General features: G+C 48.9%; 1 protein-coding gene across 1 annotated transcript in view; it reads right to left on the reverse strand.

The window, feature by feature from the left end:
- Nucleotides 1–213: 213 nt before the first annotated feature.
- LOC125941710 (uncharacterized) overlaps nucleotides 214–23,333 on the reverse strand; it is a gene marked incomplete at its 3' end in the record, with an annotated part of 35,379 nt that continues 12,259 nt past the window's right edge. The window contains exons 2-4 of the mRNA XM_049659523.1: nucleotides 20,906–20,975; nucleotides 17,895–17,990; nucleotides 214–361 (exon numbers count right to left, since the gene is read on the reverse strand). Of these exons, the coding sequence (XP_049515480.1) occupies nucleotides 214–361; nucleotides 17,895–17,990; nucleotides 20,906–20,975 (314 nt within the window). The remainder of the gene's footprint in view (nucleotides 362–17,894; nucleotides 17,991–20,905; nucleotides 20,976–23,333) is intronic.

A 23,333-nucleotide genomic window follows, 5' to 3' on the forward strand; every position in this document is an offset into this window, starting at 1 on the left:
TACAACTATGTTATCTGCAACAGCAATTTCAAGAAATTCCGTAATTCTTAAAATGATCACCCTGTAGATATACGTAAACAGAAAATTCAGAGGCTAGAACCTCAGGCTGAACTGTAGCTAAGCCTGAGTTTCCGAAATAGTTCGGAAAGTCCATAGGATAACTGCCCGTGTGCTGCTCTTCACGAAAAAAATTGAATGCCGTGCGCTTGTTACCAGCTAAGTGTATCGCACTTACGGCAAGTGCAGGTGCATGTAGATATTCCTAGAAGAAACTCCCATCCATAAGGGCAAGGAGGAGGATCATCGCCTGGGCAAAGTCTAAGCTCACTTGGCAATGGCGGACACGACACTGAACCGGGAACTGGAAAATAAAATGAAAACAGGGAAATAATGCAAACAGTTTTCCTCGCTCCCAAAAAGAAAATGAGTATTAAAATATATTTAGCTACGCAAAAAGAAATTATCCTAGAAGCGTTCAATAGCAGGGAAATCGTAATAGGTGTGTACGTTGACTTTTCAAAAGCATTTCACCTTATTGATCACACCATTCTTGTTTCGAAACTCCAGAAATACGCTGTCCGTGGGACAGCTCATGCGCTCCTGGAGTCATACCTTACACACAGAACACAGTACGTAGATATCGGCACTGCGAAATCTTCCATGCAGCCTGTTAGAAAAGGAGTCCCCCAAGGGAGCGTATTAGGACCATTGTTGTTCTGCATATACGTAAATGACGTTGTACACATCACAGATAATGCACAGTTTGTCGCGTACGCCGATGATACTACAGTATTTATTTCAGGAACAGCAGAAGGTAAATTAGAGCAAACAACCAATGAGGTTCTCGAAAGCTTAAGTCTTGGGCAGACATGAATCGCCTATAATAAACTCCGGAAAAGCAAAGGCTATATTATACCGACCTAAAGGAAAAAATTAGCACAGCCAATCAACATTCGCCTAGGCAGCGACGTTATAAATTTTGTAAGCTGCGTAAAAATTCTTGCAGTATCTTTTCTGAACATTTAACTTGGAATGAGCATACTGAGCACATTCAATCTAAAGTTTCCAGTGCTGTCGGCATTATATCAAGGCTGAGGCACATACTTCCTGTCAAGTTAAAATTCTGCTGTATAATTCACTTGTCTCCTCACTTCTAGAGTATTGTTGTATTGTATGGTGCACAACTGGCGTTAAACCTAAAAAAGCTACATATGCTTCAGAAGAGAGCTGTCCGGTGTATAGCAAATGTCCCTTACACTCTACCCTACACTAAACTTTTCTAATATGATATTTTACCAGTGTTTTGTTATTGACTACAGAATAATGATGATACAAATGCTTCCTCCGTATAACGAAAACTATTCTCTCTCGTTAGCGAAATTGAAAGAAATCCGTGTACGAGGAATACTAGGTTTAAAGATCCATGGGCTGTGCCCACCCCCAGAGTATATGGTTATACACAATCATTGCGTTACACGGGGTACTAATAAATAAACTATTCAAGGAGGATTTTGATCCTCTGTGCGCCTCTACTACAGCCATTAAGTGTTTTTGTCGGGACAAACTGTCCTAGAATAGCTGTGTTTTCTTACGGCATTATTTGAATGAAGGTTTTTTCTATTTGTCTATGCAATGTAAAACCATGTTCTTGTATGCATATTGCCTGTGATCAGTGTCCAAAGTATTATCTATGAACGATGTTCGTTCTCTGCAACAGCTGTACTGCCATGTAATAGGGAGTCGGACCTCTGTCAAGTCGCTGCTGCGACTTTTAGTCCCGTCTCTCCTTTTTGACGAAGGAAAATAAAATGGAATGGAATGGAATGGAATAAGGGCACTTCATTACTTCCTACAGCAGTGTTGAACTTTGTAAAGTAGCGCAAAAAAAACGAGCACGAGACGAGAACACAGTACTGGCGCTAGACTCGTCCTCGTTCTTCTTCGCCAAATTTTTAAGCGAAGCTTTATAGGCTCACAAGTGTCAGCTCGGTGGTGGTGGTGGTGGTTTCACGCTGCAAAGTGGGCCGATCCTGGTGATCGTGCAGAAAGGGTCCAAGCTCAATGGCAGATACACCTTTCATGTTGGCCGATCCTGGTGGTAGTGCAGAAAAGGTCCAAGCTCAATGGCACATACCCCTGTCATGTTGGCCGATCCTGGTGATCGTGCAGAAAGGGTCCAAGCTCAATGGCGATACCCCTGTCATGTTGGCCGATCCTGGTGATAGTGCAGAAGGGTCCAAGCTCAATGGCACATACCCCTGTCATGTGGGCCGATCCTGGTGATAGTGCAGAAAGGGTCCAAGCTCAATGGCACATACCCCTGTCATGTGGGCCGATCCTGGTGATAGTGCAGAAAGGGTCCAAGCTCAATGGCACATACCCCTGTCATGTGGCCGATCCTGGTGATAGTGCAGAAAGGGTCCAAGCTCAATGGCAGATACCCTGTCATGTTGGTTGATCCTGGTGATAGTGCAGAAAGGGTCCAAGCTCCATGGCACATACCCATGTCATGTTGGCCGATCCTGGTGATAGTGCAGAAAGGGTCCAAGCTCAATGGCAGATACCCCTGTCATGTTGGTCGATCCTGGTGATAGTGCAGAAAGGGTCCAAGCTCCATGGCATACCCATGTCATGTTGGCCGATCCTGGTGATAGTGCAGGAAGGGTCCAAGCTCAATGGCACATACCCATGTCATGTTGGCCGATCCTGGTGATAGTGCAGGAAGGGTCCAAGCTCAATGGCAGATACCCTGTCATGTTGGTCGATCCTGGTGATAGTGCAGAAAGGGTCCAAGCTCCATGGCACATACCCATGTCATGTTGGCGATCCTGGTGATAGTGCAGAAAGGGTCCAAGCTCAATGGCAGATACCCCTGTCATGTTGGTCGATCCTGGTGATAGTGCAGAAAGGGTCCAAGCTCCATGGCACATACCCATGTCATGTTGGCCGATCTGGTGATAGTGCAGGAAGGGTCCAAGCTCAATGGCACATACCTGTCATGTTGGCCGATCCTGGTGATAGTGCAGAAAGGGTCCAAGCTCAATGGCAGATACTGTCTGTTGGTCGATCCTGGTGATAGTGCAGAAAGGGTCCAAGCTCCATGGCACATACCCATGTCATGTTGGCCGATCCTGGTGATAGTGCAGGAAGGGTCCAAGCTCAATGGCACATACCCCTGTCATGTTGGCCGATCCTGGTGATAGTGCAGAAAGGGTCCAAGCTCAATGGCACATACCCATGTCATGTTGGCCGATCCTGGTGATAGTGCAGGAAGGGTCCAAGCTCAATGGCACATACCCCTGTCATGTTGGTCGATCCTGGTGATAGTGCAGAAAGGGTCCAAGCTCCATGGCACATACCCATGTCATGTTGGCCGATCCTGGTGATAGTGCAGGAAGGGTCCAAGCTCAATGGCACATACCCATGTCATGTTGGCGATCCTGGTGATAGTGCAGGAAGGGTCCAAGCTCAATGGCACATACCCCTGTCATGTTGGTCGATCCTGGTGATAGTGCAGAAAGGGTCCAAGCTCCATGGCACATACCATGTCATGTTGGCCGATCCTGGTGATAGTGCAGGAAGGGTCCAAGCTCAATGGCACATACCCATGTCATGTTGGCCGATCCTGGTGATAGTGCAGGAAGGGTCCAAGCTCAATGGCACATACCCCTGTCATGTGGCCGATCCTGGTGATAGTGCAGAAAGGGTCCAAGCTCCATGGCACATACCCATGTCATGTTGGCCGATCCTGGTGATAGTGCAGGAAGGGTCCAAGCTCAATGGCACATACCCTGTCATGTTGGTCGATCCTGGTGATAGTGCAGAAAGGGTCCAAGCTCCATGGCACATACCCATGTCATGTTGGCCGATCCTGGTGATAGTGCAGGAAGGGTCCAAGCTCAATGGCACATACCCATGTCATGTTGGCCGATCCTGGTGATAGTGCAGGAAGGGTCCAAGCTCAATGGCACATACCCCTGTCATGTTGGCCGATCCTGGTGATAGTGCAGAAAGGGTCCAAGCTCAATGGCAGATACCCCTGTCATGTTGGCCGATCCTGGTGATAGTGCAGAAAGGGTCCAAGCTCCATGGCATACCCATGTCATGTTGGCCGATCCTGGTGATAGTGCAGGAAGGGTCCAAGCTCAATGGCACATACCCCTGTCATGTTGGCCGATCCTGGTGATAGTGCAGAAAGGTCCAAGCTCCATGGCACATACCCTGTCATGTTGGCCGATCCTGCTGATAGTGCAGGAAGGGTCCAAGCTCAATGGCACATACCCTTGTCATGTTGGCCGATCCTGGTGATAGTGCAGAAAGGGTCCAAGCTCCATGGCACATGCCCATGTCATGTTGGCCGATCCTGGTGATCGTGCAGAAAGGGTCCAAGCTCAATGGCACATACCCCTGTCATGTTGGCCGATCCTGGTGATAGTGCAGGAAGGGTCCAAGCTCAATGGCACTATACCCCTGTCATGTTGGCCGATCCTGGTGATAGTGCAGAAAGGGTCCAAGCTCATGGAACATACCCCTGTCATGTTGGCCGATCCTGGTGATAGTGCAGAAAGGGTCCAAGCTCAATAGAACATACCCTGTGGGCTCGGGGACCTGAACGCGCCTTGAACTACCCTTGTCACACGTGGTACCCAAAGAGGTAAAATCACCAGCCTTTCTACTGTCGAGAAAATGGGGGTAAGCGGAGCTTTTCTTCCGATTCGAGCGTGAGGGCTTCCGCAAGCCCAGGCGAAATGTCAGCGAAGAGCCGCAGACCCCGAGTTGCGGGAGCGCGATGTTGAGGCCAAAGGTCAGCGAAATCGGCTGACCCTGAATTTAGGGCCAACGAAGCGGAACGCCGGCGACAGTGTCGTCTTGGCACAAGCTTCACTTAACCCCCATTTTATCGAGGGGAAGGGCTGGTGATTTTTTCCTTCTAAGCCATGGACCAACTCGCCAACAAAGTTTACTACCCGTGTTCACAGACCCTAGTGACTACAGTTTGTTTAACTTGTCATTGCTATAGCAGTACCGAGTTCAAGACACATCGGTCCGTTTAGAAACTCACGCATGATTGAGGACAACCCCATAGTAGTACTATCAATACTGACAGAGTTGCGTTGAGATTGCAGAGTATATATTATTGTACTGCTTCGAGAGGAGGTTTCCAAAACTAAGGCAACATAATTTTCAATAAATGATTTATCCATGCATTCATTCATTTCTGTCTGTGTTTTTGTTTCTTGGGTTTCTGGCCTTAATAACAATAATATAAGGATAGCAAGGACCAACAACGGCAAAAAACGCTTCACGTTGTCTGAATAATCAAGCAATATATCACACACCCGGCCTGTACGCAAATTCTCTCCGATACTTCATTTACTAAACTCGCCATCACACAACATTTGCTCATTTGAAGCTTCCGCATTTGCTTTCAAACTAAAATATTTCGCAGATAAATACTGAAGCACAATAACAACGCCTGCGGAGCTAACAGCGTTACGGGTAATGACATACTTAAGTCGCATTTACCTCTATAGCGTTGCCGCCCCCCCCCCCCCCGTTTCTCTTAATAAAGTAAAAAAAAATTGACAGCAGTTTAGCATAGACCAAAGAGGATGAACGCGAAAGCCTGCGTGCTCAAGAGATATTCATTAATTTACTTGACATTCTCATTCGAACGCGTGGTTACTTCTTATTACTTGGTTTTTCCGACCAAAGGCGGCGCGTTCGAGGTGTCTTAATTGACGCTACTTTAATTACCTGGGCTTAGTTATTCGCGCCCTCATTAACAGCAAAGGCCGTGGGTTCGAGTGCTTTAATTACCTCTATTATTTAGGTGTGTCTTCACCGCCGTGGTTGCTCAGTGGCTATGGTGTTGGGCTGCTGAGCACGAGGTCGGGATCGAATCCGGCCAGGCGGCCGCATTTCGATGGGGGCGCAATGCGAAAACCCGTGTACTTAGGTTTAGGTGCACGTCAAGAACCCCAGGTGGACCAAATTTCCGGAGTCGCCCACTACGGCGTGCTTCATAATCAGATCGTGGTTTGGCACGTAAAACCCCATAATTCAATTCAATTTAGGTCGTCTTAATTAACTTCACTTTAACGCCAAAGGTGGTGGGTTTCGACCCCACCGAAGGTCGTGGGTTCGAGTGCCTGAGTTAACAGTATCTAATTAACACGGTGACGACGGTGACCCGCGCACCACCAGAATTGTTGCGCAAGCGTTGCTTGCTTACTCATAGAAGACGGTGACCCACACACCATCACAGGTGTTGCGTGATGGTTTGCATATACGTAAGACACGATGCCGGTCGGAGTAGTAAGTTATCGCATTACTACACCGAGTCGTCATCGTGTACGATTTCACTTCGACGACACGGTTTTCGCTCAAGGACGTTGAAGGTCGACTGAACGATGAACATATAAGGCTTCCGCCTTATTAGAGCTCGGCGGAGGAACTGCCAGCATGTGTTTGCAAAGCTAGATACACCTGCAACTAGCACCATATCCCTTCTTGACGTAAGCACGCGCTGCCGTGCATGTGCAACAAAGTGTTATATTTCGGGTGCGATCAGGCTGTGGTGCGATGCACAAGTGATACTGACGGAAAAACCATAGTGTTTGCCAGCTCTCAACGCTAGGATTGCCTATTAACATGGTTGTGGCGTTATGGTTAAAGTGCTCACCATGCAAAGCACGTTCAGGTCGGTGATCTTTTTCTAGAGCGCAGCTCTTAGGCGCCCGTTCCGCGGACAGCGTGGCGTCCTAACCCGTAAACGAGCGAGCGATCACAGTGTAAGATGTGAGCGAACGCGGAGCTCAGCTGGGAATGAAAAAAAGCGGCGAGACCGAAAAGGTGCGAGCTGGAAAGCAGAGAGGAGGGTGCAGCGGAGCCATGAGCCGGAAAGCAGTAGGGTATGCAGAAAGAATGAGAAGGAAAGCGTAGTGCGGCGACGATGGCTACGATGGTGGCGCCAGAGTAGCGTGAGCGTCTGGGAGTCTGTCGGCGGCGACTGCTGCGAATTACGCCCGCGCGTCACCCACACGCTGGTTCTAACGATCTGCAGATTGCGAGGCAGTCGCGGCTAACTTCGCTCCCTTTGCAACGTGCCGCAGAAGACAGATTGCCCGCGCCAGCCAATATATCGCTAAATGAAAGCACCTATACACTTGCGCTCAAAGTTCACATTAGGGAGCATCGTAATCGTCGGTGAATTTTTAACAGCGGAGCTGTTTAAAGCGACCGTCACTCCGTGGAGCGTGTACAAAACCTTGCTGAACGATGACGTCACCGCGCGTTGCCTACACCTCCTCGCGGAGCAGCATGTGCTTCGTTTCCTGTCCGTGCCGTGCACATGTTGCCTTGACCATGGACATTAAGGAGAGGAAAGGTGAGCATGCGCGCGGAGCACACTATGCGCGCGAGAGGGACAGAGAAAATGAGAGCGAGAGGGAGAAAAAAAATGTAGCAGCACCAATAAGGCAACGTGCAGAGCTGCTGGAGACGCCGTTCGCTTTTCCCCATTTCCCGCGTTCGCGCCTAACGCGCGTGTCCATGACTGCAGCAGGCCTCCGGCCGGCTCGGCATGTTTCGACCAGCCACGCCCCGGCAGTGTGGAGGTGCAGTTGGCCATGGCGTCACAGGAAAGTAAGCTCGCGGAGCCGCTGCTACGGCGGCAGAACTCTCGTTGACTCGAGGTGAGTACATGCAGTCTTGACATGGGACGACCAAAGAAGATCCGGGCACCCCAAGAAAGCCGCTCTCTTGAGCGCGTCGCGCACCCGAGCGAGAATCTGCGCGTCGTCCGGCGAGCCGATTCGGAATCTGTGCCTAGCATCACTTAGAATGTCTAGAAAACTTAGCTACCTAGTAAAACCCGAAAGAACTAGGTCGATCACCAGCTCCGCAGGTATCTCCAACCTTGCACCAATAGTGCAAGCTGCCCACGTTTTTTACTATGATTCTATCAGCCGAAATAAGAACCCTGACGACTGCTGAAGAGAGAACACAATGTCTTGAACCAAGGTTTCAGGAAACACCTGAACGTGATCTATTACTATTAGTCCATATAAAAAGTTGCAGTTTCTTCCGAAAGCAAGGTAGGTAGCGATAGAAAATTTTTAGACTTCATACGAAGTAAATAATATTGTTTTATCCACCTCTATAAACTGGTGTAACCATTTGCTTCCTACTAAAATTATTGAGCGTGCTGGCACGCGCGCGCACGAAAACACGAACACATCTCACTTGACAACCGCGGAGACTTGCTGGCAGAACAGTGGCGTGAGGAAGAGCGGCCGCTGCGGCGAGTGAATTCCCCGTTTGTTCGGCTTTCGCTTCAGTGCGAATTAGGCACGCGAAAACACAGCGCATGCGGAGCCATCACATATCTCGAGCACCTGCCTTGGAGTCTACTGCAGAAGACCTCAGAAGGGCGCGCTCGTCCGCGCTCAGCAGCCCCAGCCGATAGAAGAGGAGATGCGCACTAACCTGTCCACGTGCTCGCGTGAAAAGACAGCACGCGAGAAGATACCACCGCACAAGCCTACACCATACGGTACGCTGTCCGATGATTTTCTCAGGTAGGCTTCATTCAAAAGTCACGGCAAGGCGACGATGAACAGCGGAAATGCACTGCAGTGTTGATGTAATTGCTATCGCAATAATAATAATAATAATATATAAGAATAATAATATAATATATAATAATAATATAATAATGACAATAATATATATTTTATTAACTCAATTCGTACATGGGTCCCAATCTGCTTAAGCGTCGCTTGGTGCGGGGCTGGGCAGGCAGGTTAAGTGGCATGAAACACGCGAACAAAACATAGACGAAAAAAAAAAAAAAAAGAATCGTCAGTCCTTCCTCTACCGGAAAATGTGGGTAAGTGTAGCTTGTCCTGGGTGCACCGTGTGTTTGACGGTTATGTTTCTTGTGAGTAACTTGACCGTAACCAAGGGAACGTCAGGTGATCTGCTCGGCGTTGCGGAGTGCTGCAGCTTCAGCAGCTCGCACCGAAGGATCGTCCTGTCCACGACGTGGCCTCTCACGGGCGCTCTCCCGTCGGTATTCGGTGAGAGCCGCTCGTTGTTCGGGGGTACGTACAATGCGCGGCCGTCCCATCGGTTTCCCGAAACTGAACTGATCGGAAACCAAGCAGGCTACGTAACTGGCATTGTGTCTAATAATTCACGCTCCGGCGAAGGCAAGCCGCCGCTGGAGCCGGAGCTTTAGCGTTACATCGCCGGCGCAGGCTAGCGTATTCAAGCTTCGCTTGAAAAATAAAATAAACGAAACACGCAGCTATTGCTCGCGCCACGTAAGAACGAAAAAAAAAAGCCGGCAGATTCCACGCCCTATGGGAATCGATGTTATGCGAAGCAGTGTGCGGGGAGCCTACCAAGTTAACGAAGCGACCATGAAAGCACCATAAGTAGGCGGCTTTTTCATTACCTACATTACACGCATGTCATGACATTCGCGTCATGAGTCCCCAGGAGTCCCTTTTGCTACACCTAAGAGACCTTAGGCGAAAGCCTTAGCCATGCTCATGACTATGACTTCAACCATTGACCTGCATACCTTTTTCCTTCGCTTAGTACCACACCCGAACCTATTCCATTGGTTTTTGAGTGTTATTGTTTTTTCGCTGAGTCATTGTCATTTTTGCTGAGTCCTGCTCATGACTGACTTCTATCACCATCTTTTAGTGTTTTCTTCACTTAGTACCAACATCAGAACCAATTTCAGTGGTTTCTTAGTGTTCATCTTTTTTCGCTGAGTCATTGTCATTTTTGCTGAGTCATGCTCATGACTATGACTTCTACCATTATCCTGTAGTGTTTCCTTTACGTAGTACCCACGTCCGAACCCCTTTCAGTGGTTTCCGAGTGTTAATCTTTTTTCGCGGAGTAATTGTCATTTTAGGCGGCTGTTTATGACCCGCATGACGCGCATGTCATGACATGCATGCCATGACCCCCCCCCCCCCCCTCGGCAGGTCAACGGTAGCACTGTGGTACCCACTGCGGCACCAAAGCGTTGGAGGTGATTTCATTACCAGTAGTGCCTTGTGCGGGGCAATTTCAACACTCCAATGTTTTGATTATAGACTTAATCGCGATTAATTGGTTGATGTGGCATGAGCAAAACAGGAAAGTAGGTATTGCACACATTTCCCCGAGACAGTGCACATAGCGGTCACCACCCTTGTTCGACAAGTATTTTTGCACAGCATCTGTTTCATGAGCCACCTGAACGTAAAGCTACCTGCGCGTGAATCAAGGAAGGTTCACCTTGGTTACTCTAGTTTACCAGTTAATTTCCATTTCTCTAGCTGTGCATTATGAGTGTTAGCTGTGTTATACCAAAGACGCGATGAGGAGGAGATGTGCAGTCGTAAGAGGGGGAGGAGGGAGTCAGGTGAGCTGCGTATCCAACTCTTTGAGCGCGGCCGCGCGTGCCCTGTACTGTTCTCGGCGCCTAGTGTAGAGAGTTGCGTAATCTCAAGTTCGGGGACGCCTTAAAGCTAAAGGCAGCTTGAAGCGTTTGTTCACCGCTGCTGCTGCTCTTCACGCAATTGTTCCGACAGCGAGATTCCGCGGTAATCGAGTAAGATGTGTTTGTTTGCCTGTGCGCGCGACATCATCCTTGGCAATTTATTTAGTAAACGAATGTTTACTGAAATTTATAGGCCGATAAAACTGCTAACCTTACTTCTTATACCTTGAAATAACGTAAGTTTGGGCATGCTGGTGTTCCATTGCTGCATCTAGCGCACAACAGCAATACAAGGACAGAGTGAAAAACCGTTTACGTCGGTTTTCACTCTGTCCTTGTCTTGTGGTGTGTACTAGATGCAGTAATTTATAGCTCTTCGGTAATTTGGTATCGCAATAAATGCTTCGCCTTTCGGCGAAACTACAGTTCTTTCTATACGTGCTTTTCGCCTTTTAACATCCTCTACAGCAGAAGTCATTTGATTTGTGCGTCACCGTAGCTGAAACGGTAGTGCAACGCTGGTGTAATACGGAGGTTGTTTGGATCCCTCCGGTGGGATGTTATCTTTTCCTCCACATTCATTTCCCCTTCTTCATTCCATTCTAGATATCAGTTTCAACCACGACAGCTGATTTCATCTATACTTTTCTTGGCTTCATGTCTGTTGGCTTTTATGGCCATGATTAACAAGATTCGAGCCCCTCGGTTTCCCTTCCTCTCGTGCATATATGTCAAACGCATGAAACATACCTTATGACCTTTCGTCAGGTGGTCCTGCCTTCATCAGAGTAATCACTCTTCTGACGGAGGCACCACCACCATAAGTAATATAGGCCAAAGAATAGAAGCACGTAGGCAACTAGGACTTTACTGACGTTCCGCCGGTGCCCGGCCCTAAGCGTCAGTAAATTCTTGGTTGCCTACGTGCTTCCATTCTTTACCTTTTTCATACCGGATTATGTAATTCAGCGCTTCACTGAAATATCGGGGCCCGATTTTGAAATCATATCATAAGAAGCCAACAAACAACGGTACAAAGACATCATAGGGGAAACTACCTGTACTTCCTGATGGAAATAAAGAAACGTTAAATTAATGAAAATTAAAGTTGATGAATATATATATATTGTAGAGAGGCACTCTAGTGTAATTAATTAGAGCGTAGAGCACTGCAACGAGAGGTTACACAGCGCAGGCAACACAGGCACACGGCTTCGACCAACTCGTCGTCGTCGTCTTTCTTGAAGCAGTGCATACTGCTCGTTCTTCTTCAGTACAATTATCTCCCCGGAAAAAAGGAGCCGTCCCGGCGACCTACGGGCAGGAGAGCATGGGGGGTCGAATAAGGCTTTAGCCGCTGAACGTGCACAATTTCGCGCCCTCGGCGGCGCTTATCCGAAGGTGGCTCAAGGGTTCTATCATGTAGTTCACAGGAGACGTTTGACTGACCACACGTAGGGACCCTGGTACTTGGAAACGAGTTTCGCTGAAAGTCCAGGGCTGGTGGCGGGAACCCAAAGCCAGACTAGTGAGTCAGGAGCATAGGGTGCAGGAGAGGCGGAAGTATCCCAACGGTGCTTCTGTCGCTGCTGGTCTTCCGTAGTAAATGTGCGGGCGAGCTGTCGGCACTCTTCCGCGTGTGCAGCAGCTTCGGACAGGGCAGTAGACTCCGTTGTGTCAGGGCGATACGGGAGGATGGTATCCATTGTGCAGGAAGGCTCGCGTCCGTAAAGAAAGAAGACGGGGAAAATCCCGTAGTGGTCTGTGTGGCGGTGTTGTAAGCATAGGTCACGAAGGGTAGAACGCGGTCCCAATTGGTCTGGTCAGATGCGACGTACATGGATAACATGTCGCTAAGAGTGCGGTTAAAGCGCTCAGTCATCCATTAGTCTGCGGGTGGTATGCAGTAGTGGTGCGGTGAATTACGTGGCATTCCTTGAGTAGGGCTTCTATAACCTCAGAGAGAAACACACGGCCTCTGTCGCTGAGCAATTCTCTGGGGGCTCCATGGCAAAGTATGATGTTACGCAGAAGGAACCATGCAACATCACGCGCAGATGCGCTGGGCAGAGGCGAAGTTTCCGCGTAACGCGTTAGATGGTCTATTGCTACAATCACCCAGCGGTTGCCGTCTGAAGTACTCGGCAGGGGCCCGTAAAGATCAACTCCGACGCGGTCAAAGGCGCGTCCTGGGCAAGGCAAGGGTTGCAATGGGGCAGCTGAGGAACAAGGGGTATTCTTGCGGCGTTGGCAAGCGAGGCAGGAGCGCACATATCGGCGGACGAATCGGTACATTCCGCGCCAGTAATAACGGAGTCGCAGGCGCGCGTACGTTTTTAGTACTCCTGCATGCGCGCATTGCGGGTCATCGTGAAACGCTGCACATATGTCCGAACGTAGATGCCGGGACCACGAGTAACCATTTGCGGCCGTCCGAGAGGTAGTTACGGCGGTAAAGGAGTCCGTCACGAACAGCGAAGTGGTGTGCTTGCGACGCAGTGTACGGTCAGAAGAAGGCGCTGATGGGTTGGACAGAAAAGCCAGCATAGAGACAATCCATCGATCCTTCTGCTGCTCCGAAAGCATGTCCGTGGCGGTGAGGGAGGACTCGCATATCGGTACCTTCGAATAATTGGGCTGGCCTGGCATAGGGGAGCGGGACAGGGCATCCGCGTCCGTATGTTTACGGCCAGAGCGGTACAGCACTCGAATGTCGTACTCTTGGAGGCGGAGCGCCCATCGAGCGAGTCGACCTGAAGGGTCTTTTAAGGACGACAGCCAGCCGAGGGCATGATGGTCAGTTATTACGTCGAATGGGCGGCCGTAGAGGTAAGGGCGGAATTAGTTATGGCCCAATTATAGGCCATAACTAAATTATGGCCATAATTAGTTATGGCCCATAATTAGTTAAGTTATGGCCCGGTGGCCAAGCATTCTTTTCTGTAACGGAATAGTGGCTTCCGCTTTCGTCAGAGCGCGGCTGGCGTAAGCAACGACGTATTCATCGAAGCCAGTCTTCGTTGCGCAAGAACAGCGCCAATGCCGACACCACTAGCATCCGTGTGAATTTCTGTCGGTGCGCTGGGGTCGAAATGACGGAGAATCGGGGGTGAGGTTAGAAGACGACGCAGCGTCGTGAATGCGGCATCGCAAAGTGGCGACCAGGCCGAGAGGTCGTGGTTACCCGCGAGAAGCTGCGTCAAAGGCGCTATTATGGTGGCGAAGTTGCGGATGAAACGGCGAAAGTATGAGCACAATCCGATAAAGCTGCGGAGTTCTTTGGTGGTCTTGGTCGTGCGAATTCGGCGACTGCTTGGAGTTGGTAGGATCTGGAAGCCACCATCTTTCGAAACAACGTGGCCAAGGATGACTAGCTGTCGGGCGGCGAAGCGGCACTTCTTGATGTGAGCTGGAGTCCAGCATCGGCGAGGCAAGTGAGACGCGTTCGAGTCGGAGCAGGTGAGAAGAAAAGTCCGGGGAAAAGATGACAATGTCATCGAGGTAACAAAGGCATGTCTGCCATTGAGGCCGCGGAGGATGTTATCCATCATTCTTTCAAATGTGGCAGGCGCATTGCACAGGCCAAAGGGCATCACGGTAAATTCATATAAGCCGTCAGGCGTAACGAATGCCGTATTCGGGCGATCTGACTCAGCCACCGGGACTTGCCAGTAACCAGATCGTAAGTCTAAGGACGAAAAGAATTCAGCGCCTTGGAGGCAGTCTAGTGCGTCGTCGATACGGGGGAAGGATAGACATCTTTCGGGTTATTTTGTTCAGGCGTCGATAGTCCACACAAAACGAATTGTCCCATCTTCTTTTTCACCAGCACTACTGGAGAGGCCCAAGGACTGTGGGAAGGCTGTATCACGCCACGTTGAAGCATGTCGCCTACGTGCTCGTCGATGACACGGCGCTCCGTCGCGGACACACGGTATGGACGCTGTCGTAGTGGGACATGGCTACCGGTGTCGATGTGATGAACGACTGTAGCTGTACGCCCTAAACATTGTTGTTGGTGGTCAAAAGAAGTGTGAAATCGGGTAGGAGGTCGACGATCTGCGCGCGCTGACTCGGAGTGAGCTGCGGATCAATACACCGCGCAAACGTTCTGTCACACGCTGGCTCAGACTTAGAGACAGGAAGAGCATGGCGTCAACCTGAAGAGGAGTCGAGTCATCAGGCACATCGTAGAGAAAGTTCGGCTCGAATTCGTCAGCAGACCCGAGCACTCGCCATGTCGTCAGGCTTGATGGACACGAAAACGGATTCGTAAGGTAAAGTGCGCTGGAGCTCTGGCGAATGGGAAGGATGGCGAAGGGAAGCAAGAAGGGATGACGGGCGTGCAGCAGTTCCGATGGCGTGAAGAGAACTGTAGAATCGTAGAAAGCAGCACAGGAAACGGGCACAAGGGCGGAAGAGGAAGCAGGGATATCGGTGTCGGCGGCGACGAACACTCTCGCAGAAGAAAGAGGCAAATCTTCAGAAAGACTTCCGCAAAATGGAGTAAGCGCAAGGTTCTGCACGGGCACAATCAATAACTGCGCGATTAGAAGAGAGGAAGTCCCATCCTAGAATGATGGCATGAGAGCAGCGGGGAAGAACAACAAACTCAATGTGATATAACGTCTTGTATGGCGACACGGACGGTTGCAAGTGTCCTACAGGCTCAATTGGCTCAGCGCTTGCTGTACGTAGCGAAATAGCGGAAAACGGCCGTCGCCGACCTTTCGGAGCGTACGGCGAAGCTGGTCGGCAATCACTGACACCGCGGCACCGGTGTCGACAGCGCGTGAACAGCGATACCTTCCGCATAAACTTCAATGACGTTCGCAGGGGATAAGCGAGGGCTTGAGCAGTTCGATGAGATCGCAGTTCTTGCCTCCGGAACTGCGCCTTTTAGTTTTCCTCCACAGCGGGGGGCGGCGGGACAAGGGGGGACAGGGAACGTCGACGGGGAGAGGAGACCGACGAGTGGTTGAAACTTCGAGGAGCAGGAGACGAGGGAAGCGAAGTGCGGAACAGGTGGAACATAGCGGGGCTGAGAGTCAGGTGTATTCCCTTGGGGTCTCGCAGTATCGGGAGGGTACCAACCCGCCGGCGGCAAAATCGTGCCACGTGGCCAAAGCCACACGCGTAGCAGATCGGCCATTGTCTGGGTACGCCACGGATTGTGAACAGGGGGCCCAGGCTGGGGTGCACAATGTTGAGCCGGACGTAGGGGCTGCGGAGGCGCGCAGAAGTCGCTTCTGGGCACGTAGTTTGCAGCTGCAGAAGGCGACGCGTAGAGCCGCTTGCGGGCGTGTAGTGTGAAACTGCAGGCGGAGGTCTTGGACTGGCACGACGGCAGCGTACGTGAGTGGACCGGCGCTGGAGGGGGCTGATGAGCGAGAGGTAGTGCGTCGCTCACTTGGTCGTGTATCACCCGACGTAGTTCCGGAGACAAGGAGGACTCAGACGACCGGGTAGCAGGCAAAAGGGACAGTTGACGCGCCACTTCCTCTCGAACAAATGTTTGACTTGGTCGATGAACGCGGAGTGGGCGGGAGCAGCATTGAAACTGTCGGTGAGGGCCGAAATTGTGTCGTCCGGCGCGGCAGCTCGGCGCGTAGTGAGGCGTTGTTTGCGGAGCTCGTCGTAGCTCTGGCACAGGGTGATCACCTCGTCAACCGTTCGAGGATTTTTCGCCAAGAGCATCTGGAAGGCATCATCGTCGATGCCTTTCATACATTTTATCTTGTCACTTTCTGGCATAGTGGGGTGATGCGCCGACAAAGGTCAACGACATCTTCAATGTAGCTGGTGAAGTTTTCACCCTTTTGCTGAGCGCGACCACGCAAGCGTTGTTCGCACGAAGCTTTCGCACAGCAGGGCGACCGAGCCTCTTGAAATAATTAGTAAAAGCAGTCCAGGTGGTAAGGTCGGATTCATGATTCCGGAACCAGAGATGAGCGACTCCAGAAAGATAGAAGTTGACGTTAGTCAGCTTATCCTTGTCGTCCATTTGTGTGCGCACTTAGCGGGGTATGAGGAGAGCCAATCCTCGACGTCATGATCGTCGGCGCCACTGAAGACCGGAGGATCGCGGTGGCGTAGGGCACCGGAGCAGACAACAGGCGAAGCCTGGGGAGGATCGGGCTGTTCGGCGTCCTCAGGCATGGCAGAGACGGGAGGGAGCGTCCGGCTGCGGAGTTCCAGGTCGGTAAAGGGCCCAGCACTTCCACCAAATGTAGAGAGGCACTCTAGTGTAATTAATTAGAGCGTAGAGCACTGCAACGAGAGGTTACACAGCGCAGGCAACACAGATGATGATGATGATGATGTACCTCCGTTATGGCTCGCACCCACTAAGGGGGAGAGGCCAAGAATCGGGCGGCAGTGGGAATGCTAAAGAAAATTCATATTTTAAAACAAGAAAACAACAAATGCCAGTAAAAGACAAAAAAGACAGATGTCGCACTAACCAGATTAGCACGCGAGCGAGCAGGCAGACTGACTGAAAAAGGTGAAAGTGAAGAATTGTGAAGTGGCAACACAGGCACCACGGCTTCGACCAACTCGTCGTCGTCTTTTTCTTGAAGCAGTGCATACGCTCGTTTTCTTCAGTACAATATTATTATATATATATATATATAGATATATATATATATATGAGTGTGTGAGTGGCAGGTGCTGCGCTGGTCGCCGCCCTATGAGGTCCCTCCTACTGAAGGGAGACTTTAAGCCTATCTGATTGTCGTCGTGCCGTGGTTGTAATGCTGCCGTTGTGGTTACATTGACAACATTCCTTCTTCGTCCTTAAATTGTCGTCACTGAGTCGTCGTCATGCAGCTATCTTCATGCCGCCATGCTCATTGAAGGCCTTGTGAAGCGAGTGTCATAGCAAGTGGACCATAGCGAAGACAGTGTGTATCGCAATGTAGCCGAAGCAGCGGAAGTCTCTGAATGACCACTACTGTTTAAATAGACTTCGGCAATAGGATGTGTCGCTACATTGCTTAAATGCTGATCGTATTACCATTGACAGTTATCGTGAGCTAAGTTCTGCCGTCATAATTTTCTCTTCTGCACACAACTGCCAATACTGCAGCCATTCGGCCCCGACCACACGCATAATTATCTGGTGCCAGAGTCCCACTATGGATAGTCTGGCGGGTGCGTCACATGCCCAATTTCTCGCTTATTTTCTGTAACAGCTACCGCTTTTTGTGGACACATTCAAAGTGGATGAAGTTCGTGTATAATCTGTGGTGCAACAAAAAGAAAAAGAAAAGAGGCTGGTTGTCGCCATAATCAGTTCAAAGATGAGAAGAACGCTTTTTTTTTTGCTTTTAGCAGGACACCTTTTTTTTTTGCATTTTCTACTCACAGATATAAAACTTACCGCATGTGCAGTTGCATTTTTGGCCGGGGGCGCCTTGTAAGCATATTGCTTTTGGCTTGTCCTCGCTTAAGCAGTCAATAGTACACGAGGAAATCCCTGCAATGGGTAGCCAAGAAAGTGCAGTATGAATTACAATGGCGTGTGACTAAAGCATTTTTGGGCACATGGGATGCAAGTTGAACTTTGTGTCATTATATCAATGAACGGGCCCTTCCTTTACGCAGAGATAACCATCCGCGACATCAAAATTGTACGACCATAAACAAAAAAAAAAGTGAACATTTGAAATAGTCGACCATCTTGAGTTTATTAAGAGTTGACGCATTGAATCGACCATTCTACTTTTATTAAGCCTGTTCGGCCATGGTTCTACAATTATTATTTTAGACCATTCAAGAAGAATGGCTATAAACTACATGTCACGAGTTTTGTGCTCTAAGCTAATGTTTGCTAAGAAGGTTTTTTTTTCCATCATCACTGCGTCCAATGCGGTTTATGCGCTTACCTCTTGTAATAAAAAATGGGTTAGCTGGAAAATGCTCTACAATGTGTCCTGAAGAGGAAGCTTTATCTTAGAGGGCTGCCACCTAATACATGTGAATGAAGGAATATTTTTTTTCTTGGTAAACCAGTCAACAAATGTTGATGAAGTTGTTTGTATTAGAAATCATACTTAGAATAGCGTGACTGCAGTAAACGAATTTTTTATTGGAGCGTAGCACTTAGGCGCCCGTCCTGCGGCGCGCGTCGGCGTCGCGTGACCGAGCGAACGAGCACAGCGAAGGATGAAAGAGTGAACGGGGCAATCTCCAGGTATTCCTGAAAAAGTTCAGTTTGTTTGGCATATAAATGCATTTAATGCGTACACGTCACTTATCGTGGTGAGTTCTCGCGGCGATGTGACTAAAGCGACAGAAAGGCGAAGTGGACGCACAACGAGAAATTTGACCAATAGCGCAGGGCTAATTGTGAAAAGTGGCACAATAAATATTTTTTTTCTTTTGTGCGATATAATTAACATAATCAGTGTGCACACGTCTTATCAGATGAGCAGTTTTCGCGGTTTTTATGATGTCGCGTGAAGGCAGGCGAAGTGGGCATGGCCGGAAATATTTCTGACCAATCGGGTAGGTTGATTACAGAAATGAAATAGAAACAGTATGGAATAGCTTACTTTATAGCACCCCCGCACACAGTTTCACAGATCGGCTGTGCGATGCTGTCACCCTATTCATTTCTTCTCCTCCGGTGACCTTTCACACATCTAACTTCCCCTCAACCTTGCAACACGAATGCTGTTGTACTGCCGATTTGACGGGCGCTCTGCGTCACCTTTCGCGATTGTGTGGCTGACCTAATTTTAGCAGCAACTAGCACAAAGCAGGGGTGAGGAAGCTACAATCAGGGTACGTAGCCTGTCGACTTCTTCTCATCTTGATGGCCGCTATATATGCACAGCAACTCCATTCGAAATTCTACCGACTTCTCTTGTCATGTTCTTTTAGGGTGCGTTTGCCCGAATTCTTGAATGATTATTGCAATTGCTGTGACTGTTTGGTTGTAATTCATACGGGAGCGCAAATTCGTCCTGAGGTCAGCAGAATCACTACCGAAGTAACCGTTATGGTCTTTCAATAAACATAGCATCAAAAATTTCCAGGCCCTCGCAAGCAATATTAGTATACTGAACTCGAGCATTGACATGGACTACTATAGTTGGTACATACCAAGTGTCAACAGCGCGAAGGACAGCACCGTTATTTTGACCACTCCTTCGCGCTGTTTAGGCAGCAGTGTTAATATTTTATGTATGTATATTTCGCATTCACCGCGAAATAAAGGGGCCCGGAACAACATTTTATCGAAGTCGCGAAATGCATTTGAAGTTTAAATAGTCTATTTCAAAATATTTTGCCGCAAAAAGTGCTTCAATGCATTCAGCAGAACCGGAGTTATTGGCAATCAAAAACCACGGACGCGGTGTTCGCGCTGCTTCTTCAATGTATTGCACTGCGAGGGCTACGGCGGAGCGGGGCGTTTGCACAACGTCCCGGCTATGAACGTCTTCGTGGCGCACTGTTCAAATTTAAATTTAATTGTTGACGTTCACGCCACAACTTCCGATTTGGCGCTTACGATGCGCTTAACGGGTCGTCCACAGCAAGCCGCAGTGCGCAAAGGCAATGGACTCGTCGCCGTACCCGCGGCGGCCGCGGTATCTACGCTATCTAGTACACCGCAGCTACATGCAACTGTACTGCGTATGTAGAGTTTGCTTTGCGCACGATATGGCTTGAGTGCGCGATCGCTTTCGTATGCTCCAGCTTAGCCGTGTTACGTAGTGCGTACCGTCTTTGTTCTGCACCAACTCGGCCGACGGATAGCCCCAACATCTAAATTACGCATTTCAAAGCGCTATCAATAACTCATTACGAAGCGAAGTCTGTCAAGGCGTCTAACTAGGCGAGGCCAGGAGTGAGCGCGCGCTGGCAAGTGTGCGCGTTGGTTGACCTTAAGTTTCACTTCGTTGGAGGCTAGTTGAGTGCTCAAAACAAGTCAAAATTACCGAGACCCGACGGCTATATGACTCCCATAAGCAGGGCGTCCAAAGTTTAATTCCTATGCGTGTGGCCACTGCAGAGCATGAAAAAACGATAGTCGGCTTCTTCTGGAAGTACGTCATTATTATCGAAATTCCAAAGGAGATTTTCGCTTACTTCAGCCTGTTCAATAAACTGCGTCGATAAATATGTACAGTAACGCAAGAAGTACAGTGATCCAAACAGCCTTCTTGATTAATGTCATCTATTGGCCCATTAAAGCCGCGTATGGAAATCTGGTATTTTGAAATAAAACGTCCCGAAAGAGAGCGTTTCAGAAAACGGTGACTTCACGCTCCAATTGCGAGCTCCAAGCGTCGCGCACGACAGCAAAATTTGGCTGAAATTTAACGTCGAAATATTTGACGTTCTGATATCTGTACAAATATACAAGACAGAGCGTGTACTTACTTAAGATTGTGCTAGAAAGAATGATCATCACCAGAAATGCCAAAGTGTGGTAGAATTCAGGCCTGCGTGGCTGTAAAGAAAACAGTACGTTGGTAAAATACGCTTCGACCAGAGGAGGTGAAGCACATAACCGAGGTTACTGTGAGGCCTGCTCCGCAGCGTAGGATATGAATATCTGCACATGCAGACTGGCCACCAGCGGAAACAGACCTACCAACGTTAAACCGGAGCATTATTGTTTTGAAAGTTTCTTTGAGTATTTATTAGACGCTTTCTAGGCCAATCCCTCCGAACTTTGATGACCGCGGCTGCTGCGGCTGCTTTTCTGCCGAAAAGCACACACAGAGGACAGCAATCATGTAACAAATTGGCTTAGGATAGCCCCGTCTGTACTACAGCTACAGGTGTGCTGGCAACCGAATGTGTTCTCCAAGGAAATATGCTGAGTTAAACAACAAATGTTACCTGAGTATCATCAGTGCGACGGATATGCGCTTTCAAGCCTATAATCACCTTATTATATCAAAGCTTTCTATGCCTTCTTTCCAGCATGTCGGTTACTCTCTGCTCGGTCGGTTTTTTGTCAAGTAGGGCGAGCCGCGCCGGGATATAAAGGAATAGTAAGTTGGGCTGATCCTAAGAGACGGTCTAATGGAAATTAAAGCGATCACGGAATCAGTATAAACCATGGTCGCCTGGATCACGTGGGTCATTTGTTAATTTGCCGCGCAGGCACCTAATGGCGGCGCTGCAAGAAACGTTGGAGGAGATAAACAGCTCTAAAGCTTTCTTTTCGAACTGTCTCGGACTTTCCCGACCATTACGGCTGGCTGCTGCTGCTGCTGCTGCTGCTGCTGCTGCTGCTGCTGCTTCTGCTGCTGCTGCTGCTGCTGCTGCGCTGCTGCTGCTGCTGCTGCTGCTGTTTTACCGAAAAGCTGAGACATTATAAAAGCGTTGAACCACGTGCGCGACTGGGGGATCGATACTCTGCCCCCTAGCACTGCAGCCCGACGCATTAACCTTTATAGAAGTAACCGACTTTCGATAGAAATATCTCAAGGATACTTCTATCATGCTAACGCCAACAACTATTTGAGATGATCAGCGCGCATGTCACATTGCTTAGCACAGGCACGCGAGAGCATATGCGCACGCGCCACTTTCCTTTCCACCAGAGACGCAGACAGTAAAAAAAGTTAAATAATTTCATTAAGCGCTTCACGAAACCTTCGCTTCTTATAGTCCTTTCAGTCACGGCGTCCACATTTGTGGACGCGACCTATTTTTGCCATTTCTGCAGGTGCCGTGGTAGCAATGAATAGAGCCCAAAGATTAGGCTTAGGGTAAATTGAACATCCTGCTAACCTAAATTACTTCCATTTTACTTGTGAGTGACACGTATCGTTACAGAGTACTGCTTTGGTGAAGGCACTACCATGTTTTACGGGACGTTTGACCTGGGGCATGTCGGTAGCAACCTCGAAATATTTTTTTTCTTTCTGGAAATCCTTGCGGGAAATAAATAACTTGTGCATGGGATTGGAGCGGGTGGTTGAATCATTTTTTTGAAGAAGCGCAGCACGACTGACTTTTCAATATTCAAATATTTAGTTACTCTATAATTATGACTCATCAAAAATGCACAGAGTCGTCCTACCACCTTGATTTGCTTTCAGTGAAGTCTCAAGTAGCCTGCATAACACTGCTTAAGTTTCACACAGGTATTGACAGTCGATCATAATTCGTGACTGAAGGCGATAGATTACAGGATGTGCGCTGCATCTGCACTTAAGTGGGAAGAATCTCCCATACCTCTTCACTTTCACGTTGTCTTACATTTACTCTCCAGTTGCCTCGTTTCCTGAAAATGTTCTGTATGTTTTGCTTAGTGGCTTTCCAAGGGTCATATTAACCACTGCCTCGAAATTGGTAGTTATTTTTTGCATTATTTTCTTCTCTTCGGTGTTTGCACAGCCAATTCTTGTGCGCTTTACGAGCATTGTACGCTATCTTCTTATCCGATAGCGCATTTAACGCCTAGAGCCGCTTCTAAACATCTCTTTCGTTAGAATAGCAAGACTTCCGCCTCGCTAGCCGGGATTGACGTCGAAATGCACTACGGTGCGTATTTTTCCCTCCTGTTTGACGGTTTCTAGCTATCACACTCGATGACTGGAAGTATGCGCGTAGGATGAGCAGCGCTGTACGTATTTTACCCACGGTATTCTGAATGCAGTACGAACCTTTGCGGAACGTGGTTGCGGAAGCGCATTCTCCTGAAATATCCGCCATTCCGCCTTATCGTTAGGGCAGAAAATTGAATCGTTCGCGCGTACGTCCAACATAGCTTTACACACTTCAATTAGTATTTACAATCAGTGACTATTCGATGCGAAGACTGAATTGAATAGGACGAAAGACCGTTCGT

This window comes from Dermacentor silvarum, unplaced genomic scaffold (genome assembly GCF_013339745.2).
Source record: "Dermacentor silvarum isolate Dsil-2018 unplaced genomic scaffold, BIME_Dsil_1.4 Seq12079, whole genome shotgun sequence".
NCBI classification, from domain to species: domain Eukaryota; kingdom Metazoa; phylum Arthropoda; class Arachnida; order Ixodida; family Ixodidae; genus Dermacentor; species Dermacentor silvarum.